Source organism: Scyliorhinus torazame, chromosome 9, assembly GCF_047496885.1.
Source record: "Scyliorhinus torazame isolate Kashiwa2021f chromosome 9, sScyTor2.1, whole genome shotgun sequence".
Lineage (NCBI taxonomy): Eukaryota > Metazoa > Chordata > Chondrichthyes > Carcharhiniformes > Scyliorhinidae > Scyliorhinus > Scyliorhinus torazame.
Window position 1 is genome coordinate 180,768,964 of NC_092715.1, and position 25,806 is coordinate 180,794,769.

The window sequence follows — 25,806 nt, forward strand, 5'->3', positions numbered from 1 at the left end:
TATTTGAAGGGGTGTAAATTGAGAGAAGTAATACGCAACAAGACCTTGGGTGTCCTCGTGCACAAGTCGCTAAAGGTAAGTGCGCAGGATCAGCAGGCAATAAAGAAGGCAAATGGTATGTTGGCCTTCATAGCGAGAGGATTGGAGTATAGGAATAGAGATGTTTTACTGCAATTGTATAGGGCATTGGCGAGACCACACCTGGAGTGGTGTACTCAGTTTTGGTGTCTTTATCCAAGGAAGGATGTTCTTGCTATGGAGGGAGTGCAGCAAAAGGTTTACCAGGCTGATTCCTGGGTTGGCAAGGAAGTCAACTGAGGAGAGACTAAATTGGTTAGGATTATATTCATTGGAATTTAGAAGAGGGAGAGGTAATCTCATAGAAACTTATAAAATTCTAACAGGATTACACAGGATATATTCAGAAAGAACGTTCCCGATGGTGAGGGAGTCCAGAACTAGGAGTCATAGTAAACCTTTTAGGATTGAGGTGAGGAGTAATTTCTTCACCCAGAGAGTGATGAATCTGTGGAATTCGCTACAACAGAAAATAGTTGAGGCACATATAATATAAAATAGGGTTTTATAATTTCAAGAAGGAATCAGATATAGCTTTTGGAGCTAAAGGGATCACGGATGTGGGAGGAAGGTAGCATGATAAGGGTATTGAACTGGATGATCAGCCATGATCATAATGAATGGCAGAGAACGCTTGAAGCGCCGAATGGCCTCCTCCTGTTTCTATTTTCTATGTAAAGGAACAAGGCAGTACTATGTTTCATGGAAGGTAAATATCAGCACAAACAGATTTGGTGTAATAGCCTTTTGCTGTCCCTTACCGTCTTACATATTACACTGGCCGAGTTCAGCAACACCTCAATTTTCCATACTCAATATCCCCCCACCACACATTCTTCTGATATTGGCCACTTGAGCATCTTCCTTTTGCGTATCATCCACCATCAACTATGGCTCAGTTAGCAGCATTCTTGTCTTCGTGAAATGGTAGGAGTTCCATTCCATGCACTAGTGTAGCACTGATGGAGTTCTGCGCTGTTGGAAGTACTGACATTCAGTTGAAACATTAAACTAAGGCCCATGTCCTCTGAAGTAGACACAATAGATCTTGTGGCTATATTTTGAAGGTTAGCAGGGGATAGTCCCTGGAGGCCTTGCTAACAGTTATCCCTCAAAGTTTGCATCTGTGGGAGCTGGCTGTCCTGCATAAAAATGGCTGGTTTCCCAGATATCATAACAGTGACTCCACTTCTGAAATACTTCATTGGCTGTAAAGCATTTTGAGGCATTCGGTGGTCATGAAAACTGCTATTAACAAAAGAGCAAGTCTTTCTTTTAACTTCACTGTTACAAGTTCCATATTCTGGAAGTGCCTAAACCCTTGCGGGCCTGCCCGCCCCACTGCAGTCATTCTTAGAATCCAGCCAATTTGGCAATGCTCTTGGTTACCTCTCCCAATATTGTCATCTTGGGCTCAAAAGACTAATTTACATTTTCCTGCAACTTGGGTAGGTTGGGGTGAGAATAAAAAGTTGGTACAATTAAGCATGACATAAGACAACCAAGATAAAATCACAACCTTTGAAAAAACAGACACTTTAGCAAATTTTCATAAGTAGCAAGAACAAATAATATGCAAAACCACATGTCTGTTCCAATGGTATATTTTGCTCAACTTTATTTGCCAGAGGAGGAATGTAAGAAGGAAAAAGATAAAACCTACCCATCTATAGGGCTGCATGGGGTGCAGTAGTTAGCACTGCTGCCTCATGGCGCCGAGGACCCGGCTTGGATCCCGGCCCCTGTCCATGTCAAGTTTGCACATTCACTGCGTGGGTCTCCCCCTCACAACCCAAAGATGTGCAGGGGCAGGGTAAATGAATTGGCAATGCTAAAATTGCCCCTTAATTGGAAAAAAAAAGAATTGGGTACTCTAAATTTATTTTTAAAAGTTATCCATCAACAAGTTGATTTTCCACGGTCTGGAGAATGTGTTTGACTATATGGTTTGTCTCGGCCAGGAAAATAAGACACCCAGTTTCAAAATCCTACCAGCATTAATTGCCAGCATCGGCAACATCCTCAAAGCAAAAAGAAAATACTTAAATGATAAAGAGTACCTTTAGCATAGAAAACCATCCTAGGGTAACTTCAAAACTGTACTCCAAATCAAAAATGCTTTCCGGTACATAAACCAATCCACCACGGTCTTCAATTGGTCCAGAATATTTACATATCATGTTTCACTCAACCACGGCCTGTCCTTGCTGGGTTCAGATACCCAGTGCCAAGATTTTTCAATGATTACCCTTGCATTTAAATTGGTTCATAGACTTGCCCCTCAATTTCCAACCTACTTAATCTCTATATCTATCTCATCCCCAAAGTTTCAACCCTCTTCACGTAAAATGTGCATAACACAGCACATTTACCATAAAATGACCCAAGCTGCTTCACAGAAGGATATTAAACAAAGGACAGTTGGGGGTGATTCAGTACTGTGGCAGAGGCAGAAACTGGACTGAAAGGATTCAAACATGGAGGTCCGGGAAAGATCGGAGCAGATATGGGATCACCCCACCAATGGTAGTAGCTGTGTCTTCAGATAACCCCGCCTTACACAGTAGTGTTTTATACCTCTCATTCTCTCAAGCACTTGTTAAAATTCAGCTGATACTCAGTTTATGAACAACTCAGCTCAGCTCGAGTTGTTGGCTGCCAGGGTTAATGGATTCAGCGACAAGAGTATGGAGACAAAGTCAAGAGCATTGGCCTTCCCAATCCTACTTGGTCATAACTGGAGATTGAATAAGTAGAGACAGTGAAAAAGTCAAGAAAGCAGTACCTTGGTATCATCAATGCACACGTTGAAGCTGAAGCAGATCCCATGACTACTAATGATATCACTGAAGGACAACATGTAAATAAAGGGAAATGGAGAGACACAAAAAAGTGGGTCCTTAATAAGAATATAGAAGTAACAAGAGCATGTGGGACAGAAGACATTGCTACGGGTTCTCGGATTTCCATTGAATAGGTAAATTGAACCAAGTAAAGGAAGTCCCATCAACTAGGTAATAAATGAGCCGTTAGCAATGGCAGTATGCTCAACCACACCAAAAGGCTGCAGAGGTCAAGGAGAGATAATGGTAATTTTCCTTAAGTGCTACTAGGTTTACTTCTAAACAGACTCAGGAAAGGAACTGATATCCAATCTATTACTATAATTCATACCAATGCCGGTGTTATTTCCTGTTTCAACTATTCAAATATTCTTCTGGTTGACCCCCACCTCAAATTGTCCACACGTAAATTTGTGTTGAATGCAAAATGTGCATTGAATGCAAAATTATGTTGCTTGTTTCCTACTTGTGCCATGTGCCACTCACCCACTGTTCCCATGGCTTTAACCCATTTGTATACCCAGTACCACAACACCTCAAAACGTTTTCCAAATTCCCAAACTACTAACTATGGCCTCTCCTCTTATCGGTTGCTGTTACATCAACCTGGTCCTCACAACAAAAAAATCCCTGACACTCTTGTTCAACCTTGTCCTCTCTTTGCTGCACCAGTGGCAGCCATAGCTTCAGCTTCCTAGGTTCCAAGCTCTGGAGTTCATTATCGGTCGACTTACATGCCGATTATAGATTTGTGGATCGAAAAACTATCATATCTCCACTGTCTCTCTTCCTCCCCACAACACACACAACGCATCTTCTCCAGGTCACGCAATTTTGGGGTGTCTCATGATATCCAGTTCCAATCGCAAAAAGTCTCAAAGTTTTAGTTTGTCACTTCAGGTACCAAAAACAATAACAGCACAACTTTCCATGTTTAAAAAAAATGCGATGATCAGTCAAGTATGGAGAATTACTGCCATGTGAATGCCTCACTGTTTTTAAATAGGAATGAATACATGTACAATCGAATCTCAGTGTTAACATTGGACGTTTTACGATGCATGAAAGACCTTGTTCACAGTTTTGAAGATCTTCATGCGGAGCAAAAGATGACTGGAAATGAAACCTCACACAATGAGATTTTTTTTTTTTTTTTTTCCAGGCAATATTCCAGTAGGCTTAAACTGCCTTTAGGGATTGAGATGCTATTGTTTGTAAAAACAAGCCTGTATTACAGCTGGGAACTGTATTGTCCCAAGGTCAACTGATATCAACCGTGGAATCTCACAACATCAGCCCAACAATGGCATAATATCCAATGGATGTTAATTTGCATCAAATATTCTTTGGGCGCAAAGAACTACTGAATCAATATGCACAATTAGACGATTTATGCACACATCCAAAATAAGATACATCCTGTTTGCAATTCAAAGTGAAAGATGGCCATATTAAATTGGATGTTAGATAATTTGATGAACAAGATATGAATGCGTACATCAGTGATAAAACACAAAGCTACATTGAAGGACCATGCACCATGTGGCGTAAAGTTAAGTTAATCGAGAACAGAAAGAGTCCACTGAAAATCTGCACCAAGTGCATCATCCCTACAGTCAAATATCTTTGTGGTTTGCTGCCTAAGCTCTCAAACTTCTTTAAAAAAAAAAAAGAGTTACACCAGACGTCCAATACCAAAAGAACTGCACCCCAGTATCAGCCATTGCCTTCAGGATAAAGGCCTACTTTCTGCAGAGGCAAAGGGAGGCCAATATAAAACTGCTCCAAACAGAACTTTTAATGTTATCCATTCCAGTCCCCCTAGCAGTAATCTCATGGACATGACAGAGTATGGCAAATCATAAGTCTGCCAACAATCATTCATTTGTCCTTCTTGCTTTGATGAAGTCACACTTTTATGCTAAACAACTGAATACGTACATCGGCACTGGTGAGTTCCAAGACATCAAATACTTGCAAAATGGATTTGATTTTACTTCAGGAAATAGCCACCAGCAGTAAAAGTATTGACCATCCAAAAGTCAAATTTCACAGTAGTGGTCACCATCAGATTCTGAGGCCAGTATTTCCATTTTGCTAGCGGCAGCCAATTAGGCAGCTACTGTGGATTTGTAATAAGGATGGCAGTCCAGGCAGCGCAATGGTTAGCACTGCTGCCTCACCGCACCGAAGCCGCAGGTTTGATCCCGGCTCTGGGTCACTGTCCATGTAGAGTCTGCACATTCTCCCTGTGTCTGCGTGGATTTCGCCCCCACTACCCAAAGATGTGCAGGCTAGGTGGATTGGCCACGCTAAATTGCAAAAAATGAATTGGGTACTCCAAATTTATAAAACAGATATCCCACTCAAGAACTATCAGTTCGGAGGACAAGCCACACCACCATTTGTGGGTAACCATTGCTGGGACAGCACCCAGAATGGTCGCTGCGGGCAAGCAGCATCATTGCTGCAAAGACAGCCATTGTCACCAGAGGTGCCTGTGGGTCATGGGGCACCCATATTTCTCACGAGGTCCGCACACACTTGTGGTTTCCCCACACCCATCTTGTGCGTAATACTTATGGGTGGAAAGTGGCCCTTAGTTAGCCACTTCACTGGGTCAAGGGAGCTCCTGGCACAATGGGAAAGGTGGAAAACTTACCATCGCTGGCAAAAAGGCATGAGGTTGGGGCCCTTTTCCCACCATTTTGCCTCCCAGACCAGCATCCAATAGGCCAGAAAAATTCAAGGGGGGGGGGGGATGAAAGAGAGACAAATCAATTCTAAAATCCAAATTAAAGTAACAAGAGTGGCAGTCAAAAATTAAGAGACCAAGTTTATTTATTGAGTGCTGCAGACCCACCTACCCATTTTGACCAACTGCAAAAGACAAAATCAATCGTATGTTCATTATGCTTCACTGTTCATTCCCAATCATATCACAGCTGGGATTCTAACCTAAGCAATGTTTTCTGAAAACATAGTCTATATTTAGTCTATATTTAACACTCGAAGGCAGCCCAACATTGAAGCAGCAGAGAAAGAAGTATACAATTAAATTCCGTTACTTTTAATTGATTCATGGGATTGCAGTGTTGCTGGCAAGGCCAGAATTTATTACCCATCTCTAATTGCCCTGGAGATGGAGGTGGTGAACCACCTTCTTGAACTGCTGCAATCCACGTGCTGTAGGTACATGCAAAGGGCTGTTATAAGGGAGTTCCTGGGTTTAGATCTAATGACAGCAAAGGGATGGCAACATAGTTTAAAGTCAGAATATTGTAAGACTTGGGAGAGGAATATGCAGGTGGCGATGCTCCCATGCTTCTGCTGCATTCGTCCTTTTAGGTAATAGAGGTCACAGGTTTCGAAGGTGCTGTCAAAGGAGTCTAGAAGAGTTGCTGCAGTACATCTTGCAGATGGTACACACCGCTGTAACTTTTGGGCTGAACATTGAAGGTGGTAGATGGATGCCAATTCAGCAGACTCTGCTTTGTTCTGGATGGTTGAAAGATCCTGCAAGTGAAGATTACTCCATCTTCTCCGGACTTGTGCCTATACCTTGCACCACATCCAATTGTTGCACAGGTATCTTATGAAGTTGTGGCACAGTTTATGGAGTTCATATTTCTTAGTTAGAGTTGAAATATTGTTAAAAAAAAAAGAGAAATTCAAAAAAAGTGTTTGCTACCAGCACTTTTTCTGCAGATTCAGGGGTTTTTACTTGGCACAGAACTGTTCTTGTATCCATAGTATTTATATGGATGGCTCAGTTATGCTTCCAGCAATGGTAAAGCCCAAGATGTTGATGGTGCAGGATTCAGCAATGGTAATAGAAACATAAAAAATAGGAATGGAGGGGAGTCATTCGGCCCTTCGAACCTGCTCCACCATTCATGGTGATCATCCAACTCAATAGCCCAATCCTGCTTTACCCCCATATCCGCCCCAAGTGCTATATCTAACTGCTTCTTAAATTTTGGCCCCAACTACCTCCAGGTGGTAACAAATTCCACAGGCTCACCACTCTGGGTGAAGACATTTCTCCTCATCTGTCCTAAATGGTCTACCCCACATCCTCAGACTACGACCCCTGGTTCTGGACACCCTCACCATCAGGAAAATCCTTCCTGCATCTACCCTATCTAGTCCCGTTACAATTTTATAGGTTGAGATCCCACTTCATTCTTCTGAACTTCAGCGAATATAATCCTAACCGATTCAATCTCTCCTCGTACGTAAACCCACCATCCCAGGAATCAGTCTGGTAAACCTTTGCTACACTCCCTCTGGAGCAAGAACATCCTTCCTCAGTTAAGGAGACAGAAATTGCACACAATATTCCAGGTGTGACCTCACCAAGGAAGGGCCTGTACAATTGCAGCAAGACACTTCTGCTCCTGTACTCGAATCCTCACAATGAAGGCCAGCGTACCATTTGCCTGCCTTACCACCTGCTGTACCTGCATGCTTAACTTCAGTGACTGGTACGTCTTGTTCCCCTCTCCTAATTTATGGCCATTCAGCTATTAGTCTGCCTTCTCATTTTTGCTACCAAAATGGATAACCTCACATTTCTCCAAATTATATCGCTTCTGCCATTCATTTGCCCATTCACTAAAACTTGTGCAAATCACACTGAAGGATCTCTGCATCCTCCTCACAGCTCACCCTCCCGCCCAACATGGTGTCCTCTGCAAATTTGGAGGTATTACATTCGTTCCCTCAGCTAAAATCATGCGACTAGCTGGAGTCCTAGCACTGATCCCTGTGGTACCCCACTAATCACTGCCTGCCAATTTGAAAAATACCTGTTAATTCCCGTCTGCCAACCAGTTTTCTATCCATCTCAATATTCTACCCCAATCGCTTTAATTTTACTCACTAATCTCTCATGCAGGATTTTGTCAAAGGCTTTCTGAAGTCCAATTATATCACATTCACCGGCTCCCCCTCGTCTACTCTACTAGTTACATCCACGAAGAATTCCAGTAGCTTTATCAAGCATGATTTCCCCTTCATAAATTCATGCTGACTCTGTCCGATCCTGCCATTGTTTTTCTAAGTGCTCTGCTGAAAAATCATCTTGATAATGGACTCTAGAATAATGCCATTAAGCGTCAAGGGGAGCTAGTTATATTCACTCTGTTGGGAGATGGCCATTGCCTGGCACTTGTGTGGTGCAAAGGTTATTTGTCTCTGATCAGGCCCAGGTCAAATGCTGTATGTGGACGGTTCCTTATCAAAATTAAGTGGTATTAAGAAATACCATAAAATGATTGCCGAGGAAAGGAGAATCAGCAGAAAAATGGTAACAAACTATTTTGAAATCCCCTTGTTAACAGGGTTTAAAGGCAAAGCGGAAAGAATACTTAACACAATAAAACTGCATCAGGACTTCATTAGACATTTCTGCAGTAACTGAAAGGCAAGGATATGTTAATTTTGGTGGCTACAGCCCTAGCTCCAAAAGCATTGTAAACTAAGGCAATGTGGCATGCAGCTAACTCCTCAATTTTATTTTTAAAACACTATGGTCTGTGTTTTACAGTTAGCAGTGAAGTGCTAGCTCATGCCACTGGCCATATATTTTAAAAACTCCCATAAAAAGGTACTTCTGTGGTATAGATTTCACCTTTTTCAATGTTAGTTTCATTTTGGCACCAGCAACAGGGAAGCTGTGACGTCCAGTCAGTGATATCATCAGACAATCGCACTAAAGAATTCTCACAGACAGCAAAATCAGGAAGGAAAAAGCACAAATAATCCATCACTTCTTCATTCATGTTAAAATAACAAAATAATGACCAGGACAAACACATGTATGCAAGGTAAAAGCTGAAATTATCAAATATTTTTTAAAAATGTATATTTCCAAAATCTGCAGATTAGGAATAGATTTGATATCCCACAAGTACAAAGTTAGTTGTTAGGACAAGTGGTTGTTCAGTAATAATGGCTTAGTACACAGTTAAAAAAAATGTAGTTCCCACTCAGTCTGAAGCAGTGCATGTGTATGCAGAAAGAGCTGAACAATATTTTGTTGATAAGTGGCATGTAAGATTCACGCACAAGTGTAAGGCATGATCATCTTCAACAACAGAGAACCTAATCATCTCCTCATGGCATTCAATAGCAGTACATCATCCAATATTGTAGCCAGTTAAAATGGCTAACCCCCAATTAGAATGGCCAAACCCCGATTTAAAATGGCAAACGGAAGAGGCTGATGGGAAAATCAGCCAACAGGACTCAAACAGGCAGCTGCAGGTAAAACTGTGTATTCGCCTCTTGGGAGGCCAGACAGAATCGATACCTGCAGCCATCAGCATAACTACACACCACCATCTGAATATTAAGTAGCAATCCCCAGGAACAATGCGCAACAAATTAGACACAAAAAGCCAACCCAGACTTTTCGGCGCCAGCAGGAGCCTACACAATGAGAGGTGAACGACCACCCCAAAACCGTCCATCGATCAAGGAATCGCTCCAGCATTGGAGAATATCGAACCAAGTGATTGGGACGAAGTCCAATCACTTGGAACCAGGTACAGGGTCCACCCCGAAAGGCGGGAAGCCCCTGGGGGCTAAGAATAGAGTCCAAGTTCAAATCGACCATTCTTCACCTCTCCGCACCTTCTGCTGACCTTCTACAACAGCCGCTAGAATCCTAAGTCTTACTCCAACGCTCGCTACGAGATAGGCACTCCTGGCTATCGACCTGTACCAGCTTTGAATCCCACAGGCTCAGAACCCATACGAAAGGCCATTCGTTTCCCTGACCTGGTGGGCCATTCCCAAAGTTAAGTATTGGCCTGTTAGTTGTAGGAAGTAGCATTAATGTATAAGTATTGATTACTGTATATAAAATAATGTGCGTTGATTTAACTCTTACTAAGCAGTGTGTTGGATTATTGATCATTACTCGAACTTGAACCACGTGGCGGTATCGGAAAGATATCTGGCGACTCAAGAGCAAAGGTGATAGAACAAGAGCAATTAAACTAAGGCTAAAACGAACAATATCAACATCTTTGGAGACTGGACCATCCATACAAGTACTGCGGCTACAAGAACAGGTCGGAGATTGGGAATTCTGCACAAAGTCATTCATCTTCTGACTCCCCAAAGTCATTCATCTTCTGACTCCCCACCATCCACAAGGCACAAGTCTGGAGTTCAATGGATTACTCTTAGTTTCCCTAACTTCAACCACACCCAAAGCTGGACACCATCCAGGACAAAGCAACCCACTGGATTGGCACCCTACTTACTCCATCACTGATGCACAGTGGCAGTAATGCATACCAACTACAAGATGCAGCTCATTAAGGCTTCTTTGATAGCACCTTCAAAACCTGCAAATTCTACCACCGACAAGGACAAGGGCAGTAGATACACACCACAACCTGCGTTTCCCTCCAAGGCACTCCAAGATGGAACTATATTGCTGTTCCTTCACTGTAACTGGGTCAAAGCCTAGAATGCCCTTTCTAACAGCATTGTTTGCTTTCCCACAACCTCTGGACTTGCAGGGGTGCAAGAAGGTACCACACCACCTCCTTCTCAAGGGAAGTCAATGATGTGCAATAAATGCAGGCCTAACCAGTGATGGCCAGGTCCCAGAAACGAAAAAAATTGAAGACATAATTCAAGCATTTTTGCAGTAAGACAAATAGACATTCCAGTTTGTGGGGGACTTGACAGTGCACCAAGAAATAGCAGGTGCGGAGAATCAATGATAAGCAACTTCTGGATTCCACGTTTCACATGTGGAGACACCAGAAGTTGCCGTTGGTTTCACAGTCATAATGGCTGCAAATGCTGACAGTTGTGTTGTTATTCCACCTGCAAAACCCAGGCTATTACTGTACAAGTGATTTATTTTGAGACTAAAGTCTCGACATTAGCAGATGACCTTGTCTATGACATTCCTTTGCTATTTAAACAGTACGTATCCTCTCTAAATAATTGGGTTAATGCTCCCAATTTTTTTGTTTTAAAAAAGCAAGGAGGCATGTCATATGAACACACATGTGGTTGTGCATCAATAACGATTTCTATGCTCAGAATGCATAGTGGTGTAGCAAGAAACAAATGTATTACTTTTGTTTACCAGTACACAATTCATCATTATATTTTGGGACCAACTCAGTGGGATGTATTCTCTTATACATTGTACACATCCTAAAAATGCCTGTATCCAAATATGCTAAAATGCAGCTAAAGACTTGGGAGCAGGGTGGTACATCCCTATTTTACATCAGTACCACCCTACCTCCCCACCCAAAAGGTGCACTTCAAAACGACTCTCATCTCTAGTTTCCAGTCATAGTAAACATTTTGTTTTTTCACACCCCTTCTCACTGTGTAATGGAAGGTCAAAGGTCACTAGCAACCCAATCAGCGGTTGTCAAAAACACAACACATGCACAAAGTGGAGGAAAAATTACCCCATGTTAGTAATATAGCATTCACCATGGTTGAACTTTTCACAATCTACAATATTGCTACCCTCACCATCCCAACCTAAAGTGGAATTCAGAGCATCACTACCCAAATGAAATACAATAACTTCTGGATAACCCTGAACATTACAACTAGCTACAGCAGAACTTGAATTTCAGTCTTCGGCAATTGTCAATTATTATGAAGCCAGTTTCAAGCAAGATGCAGGTGAAGAGAAAAACTGTGTGGAAGGTTTCCAACGTTGTCTAGCATGATTGTGGGGATGTTCAAAGAGCAGGCTTACTCTGAACAGGCCACAAATGCAGATAGATAGCTACAGCAAAGGAAGTGATGGGTAAATCGAAGGAAAGGAAAAAAATAAATTCCCTGGCGCATTCTCCATGGCAATGCCTCAATCAGAGTCAACTTGCCAAGCAATCAGCATCTCTTTCCTAGGCAGTAGAAATTGTTGCTCCCTTTAAAATTTGGTATTCTGGTGTCTATCCTGATGAGTAAAAGATGAAAAGCTTCAACAGCACAGCTCTTTTTTCAATAAAACTAAAGAAATTCAACACCCCACTTACACTTGTAAGAATAGTGCATGAATGTCACCACAAGGTTTATTACTCATCCCAGCACTACTATTTGTCGAACTAAATTGTCAATTTCTCAGAATAATAGAGTTGAAAGCCAAAACAATAATTTATTAAATATTGAAAAACCACTTGAACTTAATTTTAAAGATGAGATCTTAACTCTCGCGTTGGATTTACAACTCAGACTCTGGGTATCCACTCTATATGTTGACGTAATTATGGCTGCATATAATTGCTGAGTGAATGTCATGTCATGGGAATGGCGTTCCTTCCATAACACTCATCTAAAAATCTGCAGCCAAGGCCCAACAGTCTTAGGACCCACATGTGTATACAAAACTTAATTCTATGCTTGCACTTCCAGTTAACTTTTCCACTATACATGCCCATACTTTAATGGAAACTATGAAATCCTGTCACACTGCAAATCCATCATCGCCATATCTCATCCCGCATATCCAGGAGGGCAGCAGAATGACAGATCGCATGTGCAATTTCCATTATAAATGTGTTTTTTTTTAAAAAGGTAAGAATACATTACATTTAATGTCTTGATCCAATTAAGTTCTATCCCCGTAGCACCACTTGATCTATAGACCACAATTGGTTTTCACTCACTGCCAGTGAGCAGTGCCACTGGGGGATCAAACAGCCTTCCAAGTCTTGGATGCCGGCATACCTTCAATTTCCAACATACCACATTTACAATAAAAGGAAACATATTGGCAGGATTTTTTAAATGGAGCTGCATACAAAGCTTCTAAGCACTAAGGATATGTAAAATTACTGCTTTGGAAATAGTAATCCTGCATCTACATTCATTCCAGGGGGGGGGGGGGGGGGGTGCGCGAATGTACCTTGTCGAGCTCATCGTGCAGTTCAGCCAGGCTGGGTCTGATGAGCTTCTCTCCGAGCTGAGCCACCGTGTGCCTGTAGTGGTCGATCCTGGGCACCGCGTCGATGGTGTTGTGGCCGAAAGTCCTGAGATAGTAAGTGTTGCTGTGTGTATCGTAGTAATGATGAGTGGTGGTGCCGGCAGAGTGCAGGCTGCTCTCGCTCAGCATGGTATCGCCATTCTGCGGGTAGCCGTTCATACTCTCGCTGGCGGCTTGCTGCTGGCTGTGGGAGCCCGCTGCCGAGCCGGCGGGCGCCGCCGGCGGCGGGCCGGACGTCGGGGGCTCGCTCGAAGCCGGGTCGACGAAATTCACCCGGAATCTGCCTTTCGCCTCTTCAGCCGGGGCGGGAGGTGGCGGGGAGACTGAGGCAGGAGCTGCTGCTGCCGCCCCGCCGCCACCGTCCCCCACCTCCTGGTCTGCACTCGGACCCTTCTGCTCATCTCCCCCTCCTCCTCCTCCCCCCTCGGTCACCAGGTCCACCTGGAAGCGGCTCTGACTGGCGACGGGACGGAGCGGCATGGCGGGCTCGGAGGGGCCGGCCTGACCCTCAGCCTGCTCGCCGCCGCCGCCGGCCGGGGAAGCAGGAAAGCCGGACTCCATCCTCCCTCCTTACCCTGGATCCTCCTGCCCCCCGCTTACAAAAATAAATAAAGATAAGACAATTTTTTAAAAACACAGCAGCCAAATTCAAAACTGCAAACCTAGACTGAGCATCCAAGCCCCTCTCTAAACTTTACACTTGATACTATGTTTAACCGGCCGCTCCCGTACCTCCCGGAGCCCCAGCATTAATGAAGCTGCCTTGTGGCGCCGGCTGCTCAGTGACTACAGCCCTCGCTCACTCGATTTATCAGTCTCCCTCCTTCCTTCCCTCCTTTATCTCTCACATCCCTGGCCGGCCTCAGCTGTTATAAGCCGGCTCTCTCCTCTCATTGGCGGCTGCAGAGTGCGGCGGGGTGTTGCTGCTGGAGATACACACACACAGTCACAGCTCAATACAGCGCAGGGCAGGGCAGTCCTTAAAGATCGCGAGAGACACACAAACACACAGACAGCCAGGCAGAGGCTGCGGCGGGGCTCGAACTCGCTCTCTCTCACTGTGTGTGCCCGCTTTCACTTTCAAACACGCTCTGTCCCTAATGCTTCCAAATGCAGATGAGCCACAATATAGGAGAACACATGAGAGAAAATACTGCAGAAACTGGAAATCGCAAACAATTTTTTCGGGAGGGGGGGGGGGGGGTGGTGCTGAGCAAATTGCAAAACGCATCATGTGCTAAACGGTAGCCCGTTCAAAACATTTGATTGCGTTTCACGGTAATACACGGAAATACAGTAGGCCACGGCAAGGAGGTGTCCCCTGCTGGGCTGCACACCTCACCCCGTCTTCATTTCGGTAAAGAAAGTACGGTGAGGAAATAGCCTGAAAATGTGACATGCCCAGCAACGTCAGTCGACATCTGTTCAGAGGAACAGAAAGATTGTTCGGTGTGTGGGGGTTTGCAGATAGGCCAAACGTGGAGCAGTAACTGCGAATTGTTCACGACAAGGATTGTTAGAGGACACAGATACCTAAATACGACAAAGGTATGTGCCCATAACGAGGAATGAAAAAGGAAATGATCACAGAGCGGATAAGAAAAGGGATAAAAGGCAAAGGAGGAAAATAGCGAGGGGCAAGTGCAGCAAATCGGAAATTACATGCGAACATATGAATTAGGAGTAGGCCACTCGGCCCTTCGAGCCTGCTCCTCCATTCAATAAGATTATGGCTGATCTGATTGTAACCTCAACCCCCACTTCTGCCTACCCCCGATAATCATTCCCCCCTTGTAAATTATTAATCTAGGTCTGCCTTAAAAATATTCGAAGACTCCGCTTTCACTACATTTTGAGGAAGAGAGTTCCAATTTGATTCACGACCCTCTGAAAGAAAACAAAATTCTCCTGCAGGATCCCCCACCCCGCCGGCAGTGCACACACCTGCATGTTTCCTGACAGCGTGGGGTGGCCCACAATGGGAAACCTCATTGGCCAGCTGTGGGAATGGAGAATCCTGCAGCTAGCAGGGACGCGCTGCACCAGAAAATGGGGCTGATAGGATAGAGAATCCCACACTTGATCTCCCTCTTAAATGAACGACCCCTTATTTTTAAACAGCGACTCCTAGTTCTCCCACAAGAGGAACAATCCTTTCTGCATCCACACTGTCAAAATCCCTCAGAACCTTAAATGTTTCAATCAAGTCGTTTCTTACCCTTCTAAACTCTAGTGGATACAAACCTTACCTCCCCAACCTTTGCTCATAAGACAACCTGCACATTCCAGGTATTAGTCTAATAAACCGTCTCGGAACTGCTTCTAATGCATTCACATCTTTCCTTAAATGAGGAGACCAATACTGTACACAATACTCTAGATGTGGTCTCGCCAATATCCTGTACAACTGAAGCACAATCTCCCTACTTTTGTAATCACTTTCGCTCACATTTTTGGGACACTACATAGTAGTGTAATAAGATTATGAGTTGCATCTCAGATTCAAGCAAAGGAGTAAAGAGGAAGCTGAGCGGTAACCTGATAAAGGTTTTTAAAGTTATATGAAGGAATTCAAAAGGGTAAATTGATAGAAGATTTTGCCATTTGTGTGGGATGCATGGAAGTTAGAAGCATAGTAACTGAAATTATCCCTTTCCGAGTGAAAATAGAAAGCAACACTAACATGGCCATCAACGTGATGGAGATATTGGGAGGAATTTTAACATAAGTGGACAAGAGGGTGTCATCCAAGAAAAATAGGAGCACGTTGGAAAAGCAACTCCAACTCGCTTGCTTCCACATTTCACTTCAGCATGTTTAGCTAGCATGCGCACAATTCCCTTGGACAAGACGGGCTTTCAATTTCAAGGTGTTAATTGTTCAGTTAGGGCTGTGTTTACATGAGTTCTGACTCCACAGGATTCCTGGGCTTCCTGGAGCTCACCAATGAAAGCAAAGTGAGAAGCAGCAGTAAGTGAGGAAGCTGAAGCCATGACAGAAAAATATGCCAATCAGGACACCCAGCTGATTTCTTACCTGTTTGTTTTAGAAAGGGTTTGATCACAGGACTTGTACTGAAGGGCTACTTTATGCCCTTTGGAGGTAACTTTCCCACATTCTGGAGGTTTGGTGGTCTGATCTGCACTTTTCAGCTTTATTCAGATTAACATGGATGCTGCATACACTGTGTTACTTCAGTCCTCAGATTAAAACCAAGGTGACAAGTGGCAGTCTGCAGATCATAGACATGCAGTCCCGAAGTAGAGAGGGAAGCAGCAGACAGGGTAGCTCAAGGAAAGCCTTGCCTGGCACACAGGCTTTTCAGACAGAGGAGAAACTTCCACGGCATGTTGGAACACTCATGTCTCAGGATGCTTATCAGGTGGGAGTAGACATTTACAGCCTGGTGAACCTGATGCCCATGCTCTACCAGTGATTGTCAAAGTGACCACCACCCTCTTTAACTGAAAACAGTTGTGGTTAATTGTATGCAGGTAGTGGGCATTAACTGGGAATTTGCTTGCACGCCTATAAAGATGAACAAACAAACTGTGTTGGTTGGTCAGGAGGTATATGTTTGTAATGTGTATCATTGTAACTAAAAGCTTATAGAAGTATAAATATTAGCTACAGTTGTATCCTTCAATACCAGGCTTCCTGGAGTATACCATGGTAGCAAAGAATGGTTGCCCAGAGTGAAGGTTGGAAACTAAGAAAAAATAGCCAAGCATAAAACTAAAATCCTAATGGCCACTGTGGAAATTGGCAAAAAACAGATATAAATTGTCGAGTATGATTACCTTCCAATTTGAGTCAATGAGAATCAAGGGAAAATTCGCCACCAGTTGGAGTCATACCTAGCACAAAGGAAGATAGTTGTTATTGTTGTTATTGGAGGTCAATCATCTCAATCCTAGATCTGCAGGCGTACGTCAGGGGAGAGTCCTAGGGCCAACCATCTTCAGCTTCTTCTTCAATTACCTTCTTTCCATCACAAGATCAGATGTAAAGATGTAAGGCCAGCACAGTGGTTAGCATTACTGCCTCAAGGCGCTGAGGACCCGGGTCACTGCCAGTGTGGAGTTTGCACATTCTCCCCATATCGGCGTGGTTCTCACCCCACAGCCCAAAGATGTGCAGGGTTTGTGGATTGGTCATGCTAAATTGCCTCTTAATTGGAAAAAAAAGAATTGGGTACTCAAAATTTATAAGAAAAAAAAGAAGTAAAGATGTTCACTGATAATTGCACAATGTTCAGTACCATTTGCAATTCCTCAGATTATGAATCAGTGTTTGCTAATATGCACCCAGACAACATTCAAGCTTGGGCTAACAAGTGGCAAGTAACATTTGTGCCAGATAATAACTTTTTCAAACAAAAAAGAATCTAACCTTTTCCCTTTGACAGGGGCGGCACGGTGGCATAGTGGTTAGCACTGCTGTCTGATAGCGCAGGGACCCGGGTTCAATTTCAGCCTTGGGTGACTGTGTAGAGTTTGCAAATTCCCCCCACGCCTGCATGAGTTTCCTCAGGGTGCTCTGGCTTCCTCCCACAGTCCAAAGATGTTAAGTGGACTTGTCATGCTAAATTGTCCCATAGTGTCCAAAGATGTGCAGGTTAGGTGGATTGGCTATGACCAATTTGCAGGGATGAGGCAGAGGTATGGGCCTAGGTAGAGTGTTCTTTTGGAGGGTCGGTGCAGACTCAATGGGCTGAATGGCCTCCTTCTGTACTCTATGGATGCTGTGGACAGTCATTGGCATTACCATCCCTGAATCCCCCAATATCAACATCCCAGGGTTTTCATCGATTGAACCCAAACTGGACCAGTCACTGTCACCACCTGACTCCACAAGACCTATCCACCAGATCTACAAGGCACAAGTTGAGAGTATGCTGGACCACTTTCCACTTGCCTAAATGAGTACACCTCCAACAAGACTAAAGTAGCCCAACACCATCCAGGACAAAGCAGCTTGCTTATTAACACCCAATCCATTGACTTAAATATTCACCACAAATGCCCAGTGTCTCTCCACCACAAATGCCCAGTGGCAGCATTGCATAGCATATACAAGATGCACTGCTACAATTCATGTAAATTCCTTCAACTGCATCTTCCAAACCTGCAACCTCTACTGCCAAGAAAAACAATGGTAGTAAATACATAGGAACACCACCACCTGCAAGTTCTCCTACTACCTGACTTGGAACTATGTATCTGCTACCAATATAGATTTGCCAATCTCATTCAGAGACATTTGAAAATATGAACATCATGACCATGTACATCAAAGTTGAAAGTCCCTGGATGAAATTCCAAACAGCCTCTCTCTGTTGTCTCCAATAGTCCTCATACTCTCGAAGATTCTACAATTAGTTTCATTTTTTTCTCCACAGTTGAATGCTGTTCATGCAGGGAGACAAAGTTTCATCAAGACAGGACTCAGAGAAAATTCAGAGAGCACTATGGCATTGTGTAAGGCATCTGAGATCGAATTTAATTCAGAAGATTTGGAGTACTATAAAAGAGAGGGTCAGAAGGAATGGAAAGGCCATTGTACGGTAACAGACCAGGGATGGCCAAATCTTCTAAACTTAGAGGCACATGTGATAATCTTCAGGCATTCAAGAGCCACAAGACATGGACACACTTTACAGACTCATTTTTATTACAGTTACACATGCCTCAGTGAAGAAACCTTTGGCAGGCTTTTCCCTCTCTTATTTTTCAGGCTTCTTTCACAGACAATGCAGATCAAGGCAAAACCAAATCTGTTCGCTGACAAACATCAGAGCTAGCACATGCTCACTGCTTAACTGACTTTGGCAGCCTTGCTCTTCCAATGTGGAAGATCAGTCAAGAGGTTAAAACCACTTACTGAACAGTAAAGTTGAATCAAATTGTCCAATACAATGGGTTCTTACATTATTGTTCTCTCTTAAAATCTTTCCACCTTTTCCAGACAGAGGCTGTAAGTTGAAAGGTCAGCAGCAAGAGGGTGGGTTAGGCAGCCAGAGAGAATGGGGGTGAGGGTCACATGGCCCTATGTAAGACCCGCAGAAAACTACAAAATAAATTCTGCACCGGCTCTGGAATTAAGTTTGATCTCAACTCTCCCTTCTCCCAGTAATGCTGCCTGCACTCCAGTTTGGTCCTTCTGTGAAATTGTTCATGGCCAAGGCTGCACCCAGCTGTTTGCCTCCCTCCAATGCACAATTTAATAAGTATTACAGTACAAGGAATTAACCACATTCTGTGTGTCAAAGAGCCACATGCTGCTCCTGAGCGACAGTTGGACTACGTAGCCTTGTAGTAGACCATAATGATAAAACAGTACTTAACAGTCATGCCAGTCAAACAGATAAGATTCATTCCTCACAATTAATCAGAATTGATTAGAAATTGTCAGACTGAGCAGCTGATAAGGCATCTGGTACCTCAAGTGCCATTTGTCAGCCAGAAATTGAGAATGGGCAAGATGTGAAAGTGGTTTAAAATGATGATATTTAAATGGCTCACATTTATAACAAAACATTGTGGAGCAGGCCTATGTGCCTATCTCCGTGCAAAAAAACAATTGCTGACGTCTATGTGGTGGAACTTTGTTGCTTCAAGAGTGGTAGAGGCAGATTGCTTTGCCTGCTGAGATGTTATTGGCCAATGTCCTCTGGGTTTTGGAACCCAGCAGGAACCCCGCCAAAGACTGTTCCTACAGCGGTGCAGCTAGAGCAGACTCAGCCATTGTAACAACGACAGCATTGTGAGTGTGAGGGGGATGGCAATTGGAGACGTGAAAGCACTTTGATCTGAGTCCCCATTTCCACCTCTCATTTCAGCATCATTTCTCTCATGGTGAACCAGCAGTTTCCTGATCGCAATGAATTGGAGAATATCTTACTACCGACCTGTATTTAAGGTACCATTCGTACAAGCCATTGGTAAGGGTCTGCATGCACTTGTATGATTACTGTGTTTAATGAGCTACACAGGAGCCACACTTTTGATGGACGAAGAGAACACCACAAAGGCTTGCAACATCATGCCATGCATCTTTGAGATGGACTCCTTCAGTCACGTTGCAAGCATGCACAATACAGCTGGAATGCTTGCTAGTATGTCCACATTCATGTACATCAATGGCCTAAAGGCATAGATTCTCATCTAACCGAGCAGAGCTTGAAGCATCCTGTGACCTCAGATGTGGACTCTCCAATGTTGTCCTGTCGCTAATACCTGCTGTTGCACACTTGTGATGTAAACGGCACTTTTTGAAAACCAACTATCTGCTTTACTGGTCCCACTGAAAAATGAGCATTTGAGTTGATGCAGGATCTGCAAAAATCCCATGATGGTGACCTGAATCATCTCCCGCATGAAGATCCTGTGGGAGACAAAAGATTTGAATGAGTTCTGCGCGATAAAAACGTTAGAACTTATCATTGTACCCTGATCACATTTTGTGTGCTGTTGACATTAAGTCAACATGAGTGTGTACTGTGGCTGGCTGATATTTAATTCAGTCACCGAGTACATAGAACATAGAACATTACAGCGCAGTACAGGCCCTTCGGCCCTCGATGTTGCGCCGACCTGTGAAACCACTCTAAAGCCCATCTACACTATTCCCTTATCGTCCATATGTCTATCCAATGACCATTTGAATGCCCTTAGTGTTGGCGAGTCCACTACTGTTGCAGGCAGGGCATTCCATGCCCTTACTACTCTCTGAGTAAAGAACCTACCTCTGACATCTGTCTTATATCTATCTCCCCTCAATTTAAAGCTATGTCCCCTCGTGCTAGACAACATCATCTGAGGAAAAAGGCTCTCATTGTCCACCCTATCCATTCCGCTGATCATCTTGTATGCCTCAATTACGTCACCTCTTAATCTTCTTCTCTCTAACGAAAACAGCCTCAAGTCCCTCAGCCTTTCCTCATAAGATCTTCCCTCCAGGCAACATTCTGGTAAATCTCCTCTGCACCCTTTCCAATGCTTCCACATCCTTCCTATAATGCGGCGACAAGAATTGCACGCAATACTCCAAATGCGGCCGCACCAGAGTTTTGTACAGCTGCAACATGACGTCATCGCTCCGAAACTCAATCTCTCTACCAATAAAAGCTAACACACCGTACGCCTTCTTAACAACCCTCTCAACCTGGGTGGCAACTTTCAGGGATCTATGTACATGGACACCGAGATCTCTCTGCTCATCCACAGTGCCAAGAATCTTACCATTAGCCCAGTACTCTGTCTTCCTGTTATTCCTTCCAAAATGAATCACCTCACACTTTTCTGCATTAAACTCCATTTGGCACCTCTCAGCCCAGCGCTGCAGCTTATCTATGTCCCTCTATAACTTGTAACATCCTTCCGCACTGTCCACAACTCCACCGACTTTAGTGTCATCTGCAAATAGCTAATAAGACCCATCTCAGATGGCTTGAAACACCAGAACACCACTGATTTCCAGCATTAGCTCTTCTGCACTTGTTGAGTATGAGATGACTCTGCCTCTCCCGCATGTTCTGTGCAGTGTACTCTTTCAAGGAGGTGGAGGTAGAGGTGAGACCTGTGAGTGTGAGTAATAGAATGCGTTGAATGGATGGATGGGGACCATTTATGGGGGATGATTATGAGGGAAAGACATGACATTGCAAAAGGATGAGGGTACATGTCAATGGTGGATGGACAAATGGGGTTCTGAGGAAGAACAAAGAGAGAGTAACATGTTAGTACCTGCACGATAAGTTGGTGTAATGATTGGCTTGAGAAGGCAGAGTGAGGGGGTTGAAATGCACATCAGAACAATTAATGTCCATTTGCTCTCACATTTCTTGTCCAACTATTGAACAACTTTCTGAATTCCATCTGGGAGGGTGGCACCACTTTCTTTCTGCTGTTTTTGTGTGCCACCTCGAATCAAATCTTCTTGGTTTCGCTAACTGGATTCTGCCTCCCATCACTAGGGAACAGTGTCCCCAAAGGTTCGCGTAGACCCCAGCTGTGCATCCAGGGTGGCATCACTTAAGTGGGGTACAGCCTTAGATCTTCCACCTTCCTTTCCACATCCAAACTCTTCACCCTGACTGTTTGGAATGTCCCTTTTAATAATGGAGTGGAAGTTGCATCATGCAGGTCATCATCATGCTTCCTGATGTTTATTAGTCAGGAAACCTGGAAATCATGGGGCAGAGCTTCTGGTTTCTGGATTGTCAGAGGTTTCAGCTTCTGATGGGCAATTCCTAAGCTTGCCAAGACTCTCTTCAAATCTCTCCAATTCTGAGTTCGAGTTGAAGACTTTGGTCAGTCCAATTGGATAGTTACCTAGGCAATGTGAGACAGATTAAAACCTAGTCTAACAGATGACTGCAACAGAACTGACTCCCAATCACTTGCACTGAATTACCCAAATCCGAGCCCCAGACTCCTGACGAACCCCTGCCCCCCCCCTACCCCTTGACTACCTATCCCCGACCACCTGCTCAATTACCCTCTCAGCCAAGCTATCTCCCAAACTAGAAGTGACTCATCCTTGACCTCACTATCCAGTCACCTGCGTACCCACCTACCAGCTCACCTACCTGCTACTTCAACGACCTACATCACTCACACTCCCCACCTTACCATCCAAGTCAATCACTCTGATCCATTCATCCATTCAATAGCATTTATACTGAACCTTTAAGCTTACCATGTGCCAGTTAGTGCCATAAAAAGGGGAGTGTACTGTCTTCCTCCAACTCTACAGCAAACTGTCAGAGTTCTCCACGGCACTCCATATTCCTGGGAATGCTTGGAAGATTTAGCAAGAAATGCGGACAACCGTCGAGGTGGGATAAAGTTCTGGCAGAGCAACACTCTAATGATTGTCCTTCCTTGGAAGATCAGGGCCAATATGTTAGTGGAGTGGCTAGGTTAAAAAGCTACTGACATGCATTCTGCACTTCCTTCCAGCTTACCAAAGTAATAATTGATTTCCTCCACTCCTAGGGCATCATAAACGTAAAACTCAATCTAGCTTTGACATCTGTGGTCAAAAACGATGCTATTAATGTAGTAGAATGTCCCTGTTATAACCTGCCTGGATCCTGTTGGTTGGGTACCATGGGTTACCCCATGATATATTTTAGGGTCCAATCAACTTAATAGAACAACTGAAAAAAATCAGGGACAAATTACCGCTCCTGGTAGAGGCACTGACCTAAAAAAAAGCACAATGGAAACTTATCAACATCAAATCAAAATGTGAAAATAAGGTCCGATAAAGCCCTGCGGTGACCACTGGGCACGGAATGGTTACCCTAGGATATATTTTAGAATCAAATCAACTGAATAGAATAACTAAAACAAACTCAGCGATAAATTAAAAAGGGCCATTCCTGGTAGGAGCACTACCCAAAAATGACAAAGCACAATGGAAACTTATCAACATCAAATCAAAGTATGAAAAGAGGGGTCGATAAAGCAATCCAACCCTTGCACTGCCCACTGGGCATGGAATGGTTACCACATGATGTATTTTAGGGTTGGTCAACTAATGGTTACTCCATGATGTATTTTAGGGTTTATCAACTAAATAGAAGAACAGAAATTAACTGAAGGCCAAATTAAAATGGCCCACTTCTAAAAGAGACAAATAGAACACAGCCCCAAAAAACCCAAAGAGGAATGGAAACTTATAAACATTGAACCAAAGTATGAAAACTGGGGTTGATATAGCAATCCAACCCCTGCGATGCCCACCGGGCATGGAATGGTTACTCCATGATGTATTATAGGGCCAATCAACTAATTAGAAGAACTGAAACTAATTAAGTGATAAATTAAAGTGGGCCGCTCCTACAAAGAACAAATGAAGCAAAGCCCAAAAAGAACAGAGAAATGGAAACTTAAAAATATTAAATCAAAATGTGAAAATTGGGGTCGATAAAGCAACCCAACCCCTACAGTGCCCCGCGGGCATGGAATGGTTACCCCATGATCCTTGAGGAATATGAGCCCCCAATGAGGAGGGGGAGGGGGGCAATCATTAGCCGTGCAGCTTTATAAATAGAGCTGGCCAGTGTGGTATCGGCTAGAGAGGGAACCGGTAGTGAACTGCGGGTACTTTGTACATATTGCTGTAAATAAAGTTACTTTCTGTTTGACTCCAGAAACTCATGCTGGCTTCTTCGTGGCCCTCACAAAAGCTCCAATGTACAAAGAATGTTGAGAAATATTCTCAAATACGAAGAGGTTGTTCCTCATTAACAAGGGGTGTTAGGAGTGGAGAATTTCCACTGTTCCCTACTTCGAGTGAAATCATAAATCTATCTATAAAACCCCACTTATCATTAAATTGTGTATTGCAAAGAAATAAAAATGGTTTGCCAACTTGCCATGAGGACCAGATTTTTCTTAAATAAGAAAAAGTTATTATTGGGATTTTTCAATGTTAATTTCATTGTACAAAACATGGTAAGTACATTGGATGCTTCAAAAACATTTAATGTCATTATTATGTTGCCTATTCTAAAAATGAATCCTGTTAAATTATGTTTGGAACAACATTTTATCGCAGTTTCAAATTATAGCAACCTCATGAGAGCTGTGAGGCAAAGCCAGCAAAAGAACTCACTATGCCGATAGTACAATGCATGGTACAAATACCAGGCTGTTCAAGGTGTACATACATCTTTTAAAAAATATATATTTATTAAAGTTTTTTAACACAGTTTTTCTCCCTTACAAACAATAACCCCCGCCCCCCTAACAAAATAACGAGAAATCACGCAGAGCAAGATATATACATGGCAAAATGATATATTTAAATGTCTTTGTACACTGGCTCTCTCCCATACGTGCCAGTTTCCCCAACCCTTCATGTTATCACTTGCTCATCCACCCTCCCAGGCAGTCCCCCCTTCCCCCCCCCCTCCCCGGACGTGCCCCCCCCCCCCCCCCCCCCCCCCCCCCCCCCGCAGGTTGCTGCTGCTGCTGACCGATCTTCCTCTAAGAGACTGATCTTCCTCCGCGAGATAGTCTAGGAACGGTTGCCACCGCCTGTAGAACCCCTGCGCAGACCCTCTCAAGGTGAACTTAATCCTCTCCAACTTTATAAACCCAGCCATATCGTTTATCCAGGCCTCCACGCTGGGGGGCTTCGCCTCCTTCCACATTAGCAAGATCCTTCGCCGGGCTACTAGGGGCGCAAAGGCCAGAATGCCGGCCTCTTTCGCCTCCTGCACTCCCGGCTCGTCCACTACTCCAAATAGTGCTAGCCCCCAGCTTGGCTTGACCCGGACTTTCACCACCTGAGATATTGCTCCCGCCACACCTCTCCAGAACCACTCCAGTGCCGGGCATGACCAAAACATATGGACATGGTTCGCCGGGCTCCCTGAGCACCTTCTACATCTGTCCTCTACCCCAAAGAACCTGCTCAACCTCGCCCCCGTCAGGTGAGCTCTGTGAACCACCTTAAATTGTATCAGGCTGAGCCTGGCACACGAGGAGGCGGAATTAACCCTACCTAGGGCATCCGCCCACAGACCTTCCTCGATCTCCTCCCCCAGCTCCTCCTCCCATTTACCCTTCAACTCTTCTACCAGTGCTTCCCCTTCCACTTTCATCTCCTGGTGTATTTCCGACATCTTGCCCTCCCCGACCCATACACCCGAGATCACTCTGTCTTGAATTTCTTGTGCCGGGAGCAACGGGAATTCCCTCACCTGTCGCCTCACAAAAGCCCTCACCTGCATATATCTAAAGGCATTTCCTGGGGGTAACTCAAACTTCTCCTCCAGTGCCCCTAGGCTCGCAAACGTCCCGTCAATGAACAGGTCCCCCATTGTTCTGATCCCCGCCCGCTGCCAGCTCTGGAGCCATCTTGCCCGGGACAAACCGATAGTTA

General features: G+C 44.1%; 1 protein-coding gene and 1 long non-coding RNA gene across 7 annotated transcripts in view; one reads left to right on the forward strand and one right to left on the reverse strand.

The window, feature by feature from the left end:
- slc12a2 (solute carrier family 12 member 2) overlaps positions 1–13,851 on the reverse strand; it is a 281,965-nt gene extending 268,114 nt beyond the window's left edge. Inside the window, exon 1 of one of the 2 annotated variants that reach the window (XM_072516856.1) lies at positions 12,826–13,851. In XM_072516856.1, coding sequence (XP_072372957.1) covers positions 12,826–13,464 — 639 coding nt within the window. In that variant the 5' untranslated portion in view covers positions 13,465–13,851. The remainder of the gene's footprint in view (positions 1–12,825) is intronic. The other variant, XM_072516855.1, reaches the window with a different exon arrangement.
- The window catches only part of LOC140429613 (uncharacterized), a 174,472-nt gene continuing 161,480 nt past the window's right edge, over positions 12,815–25,806 (forward strand). For 4 of the 5 annotated variants that reach the window (XR_011949142.1, XR_011949138.1, XR_011949140.1 and 1 more), the window contains exons 1-2: positions 14,196–14,451; positions 19,745–19,846. This is a non-coding gene — a long non-coding RNA (uncharacterized lncRNA). Of the gene's footprint in view, positions 12,958–14,195; positions 14,452–19,744; positions 19,847–25,806 lie in introns of those variants that run through there. The other variant, XR_011949141.1, reaches the window with a different exon arrangement.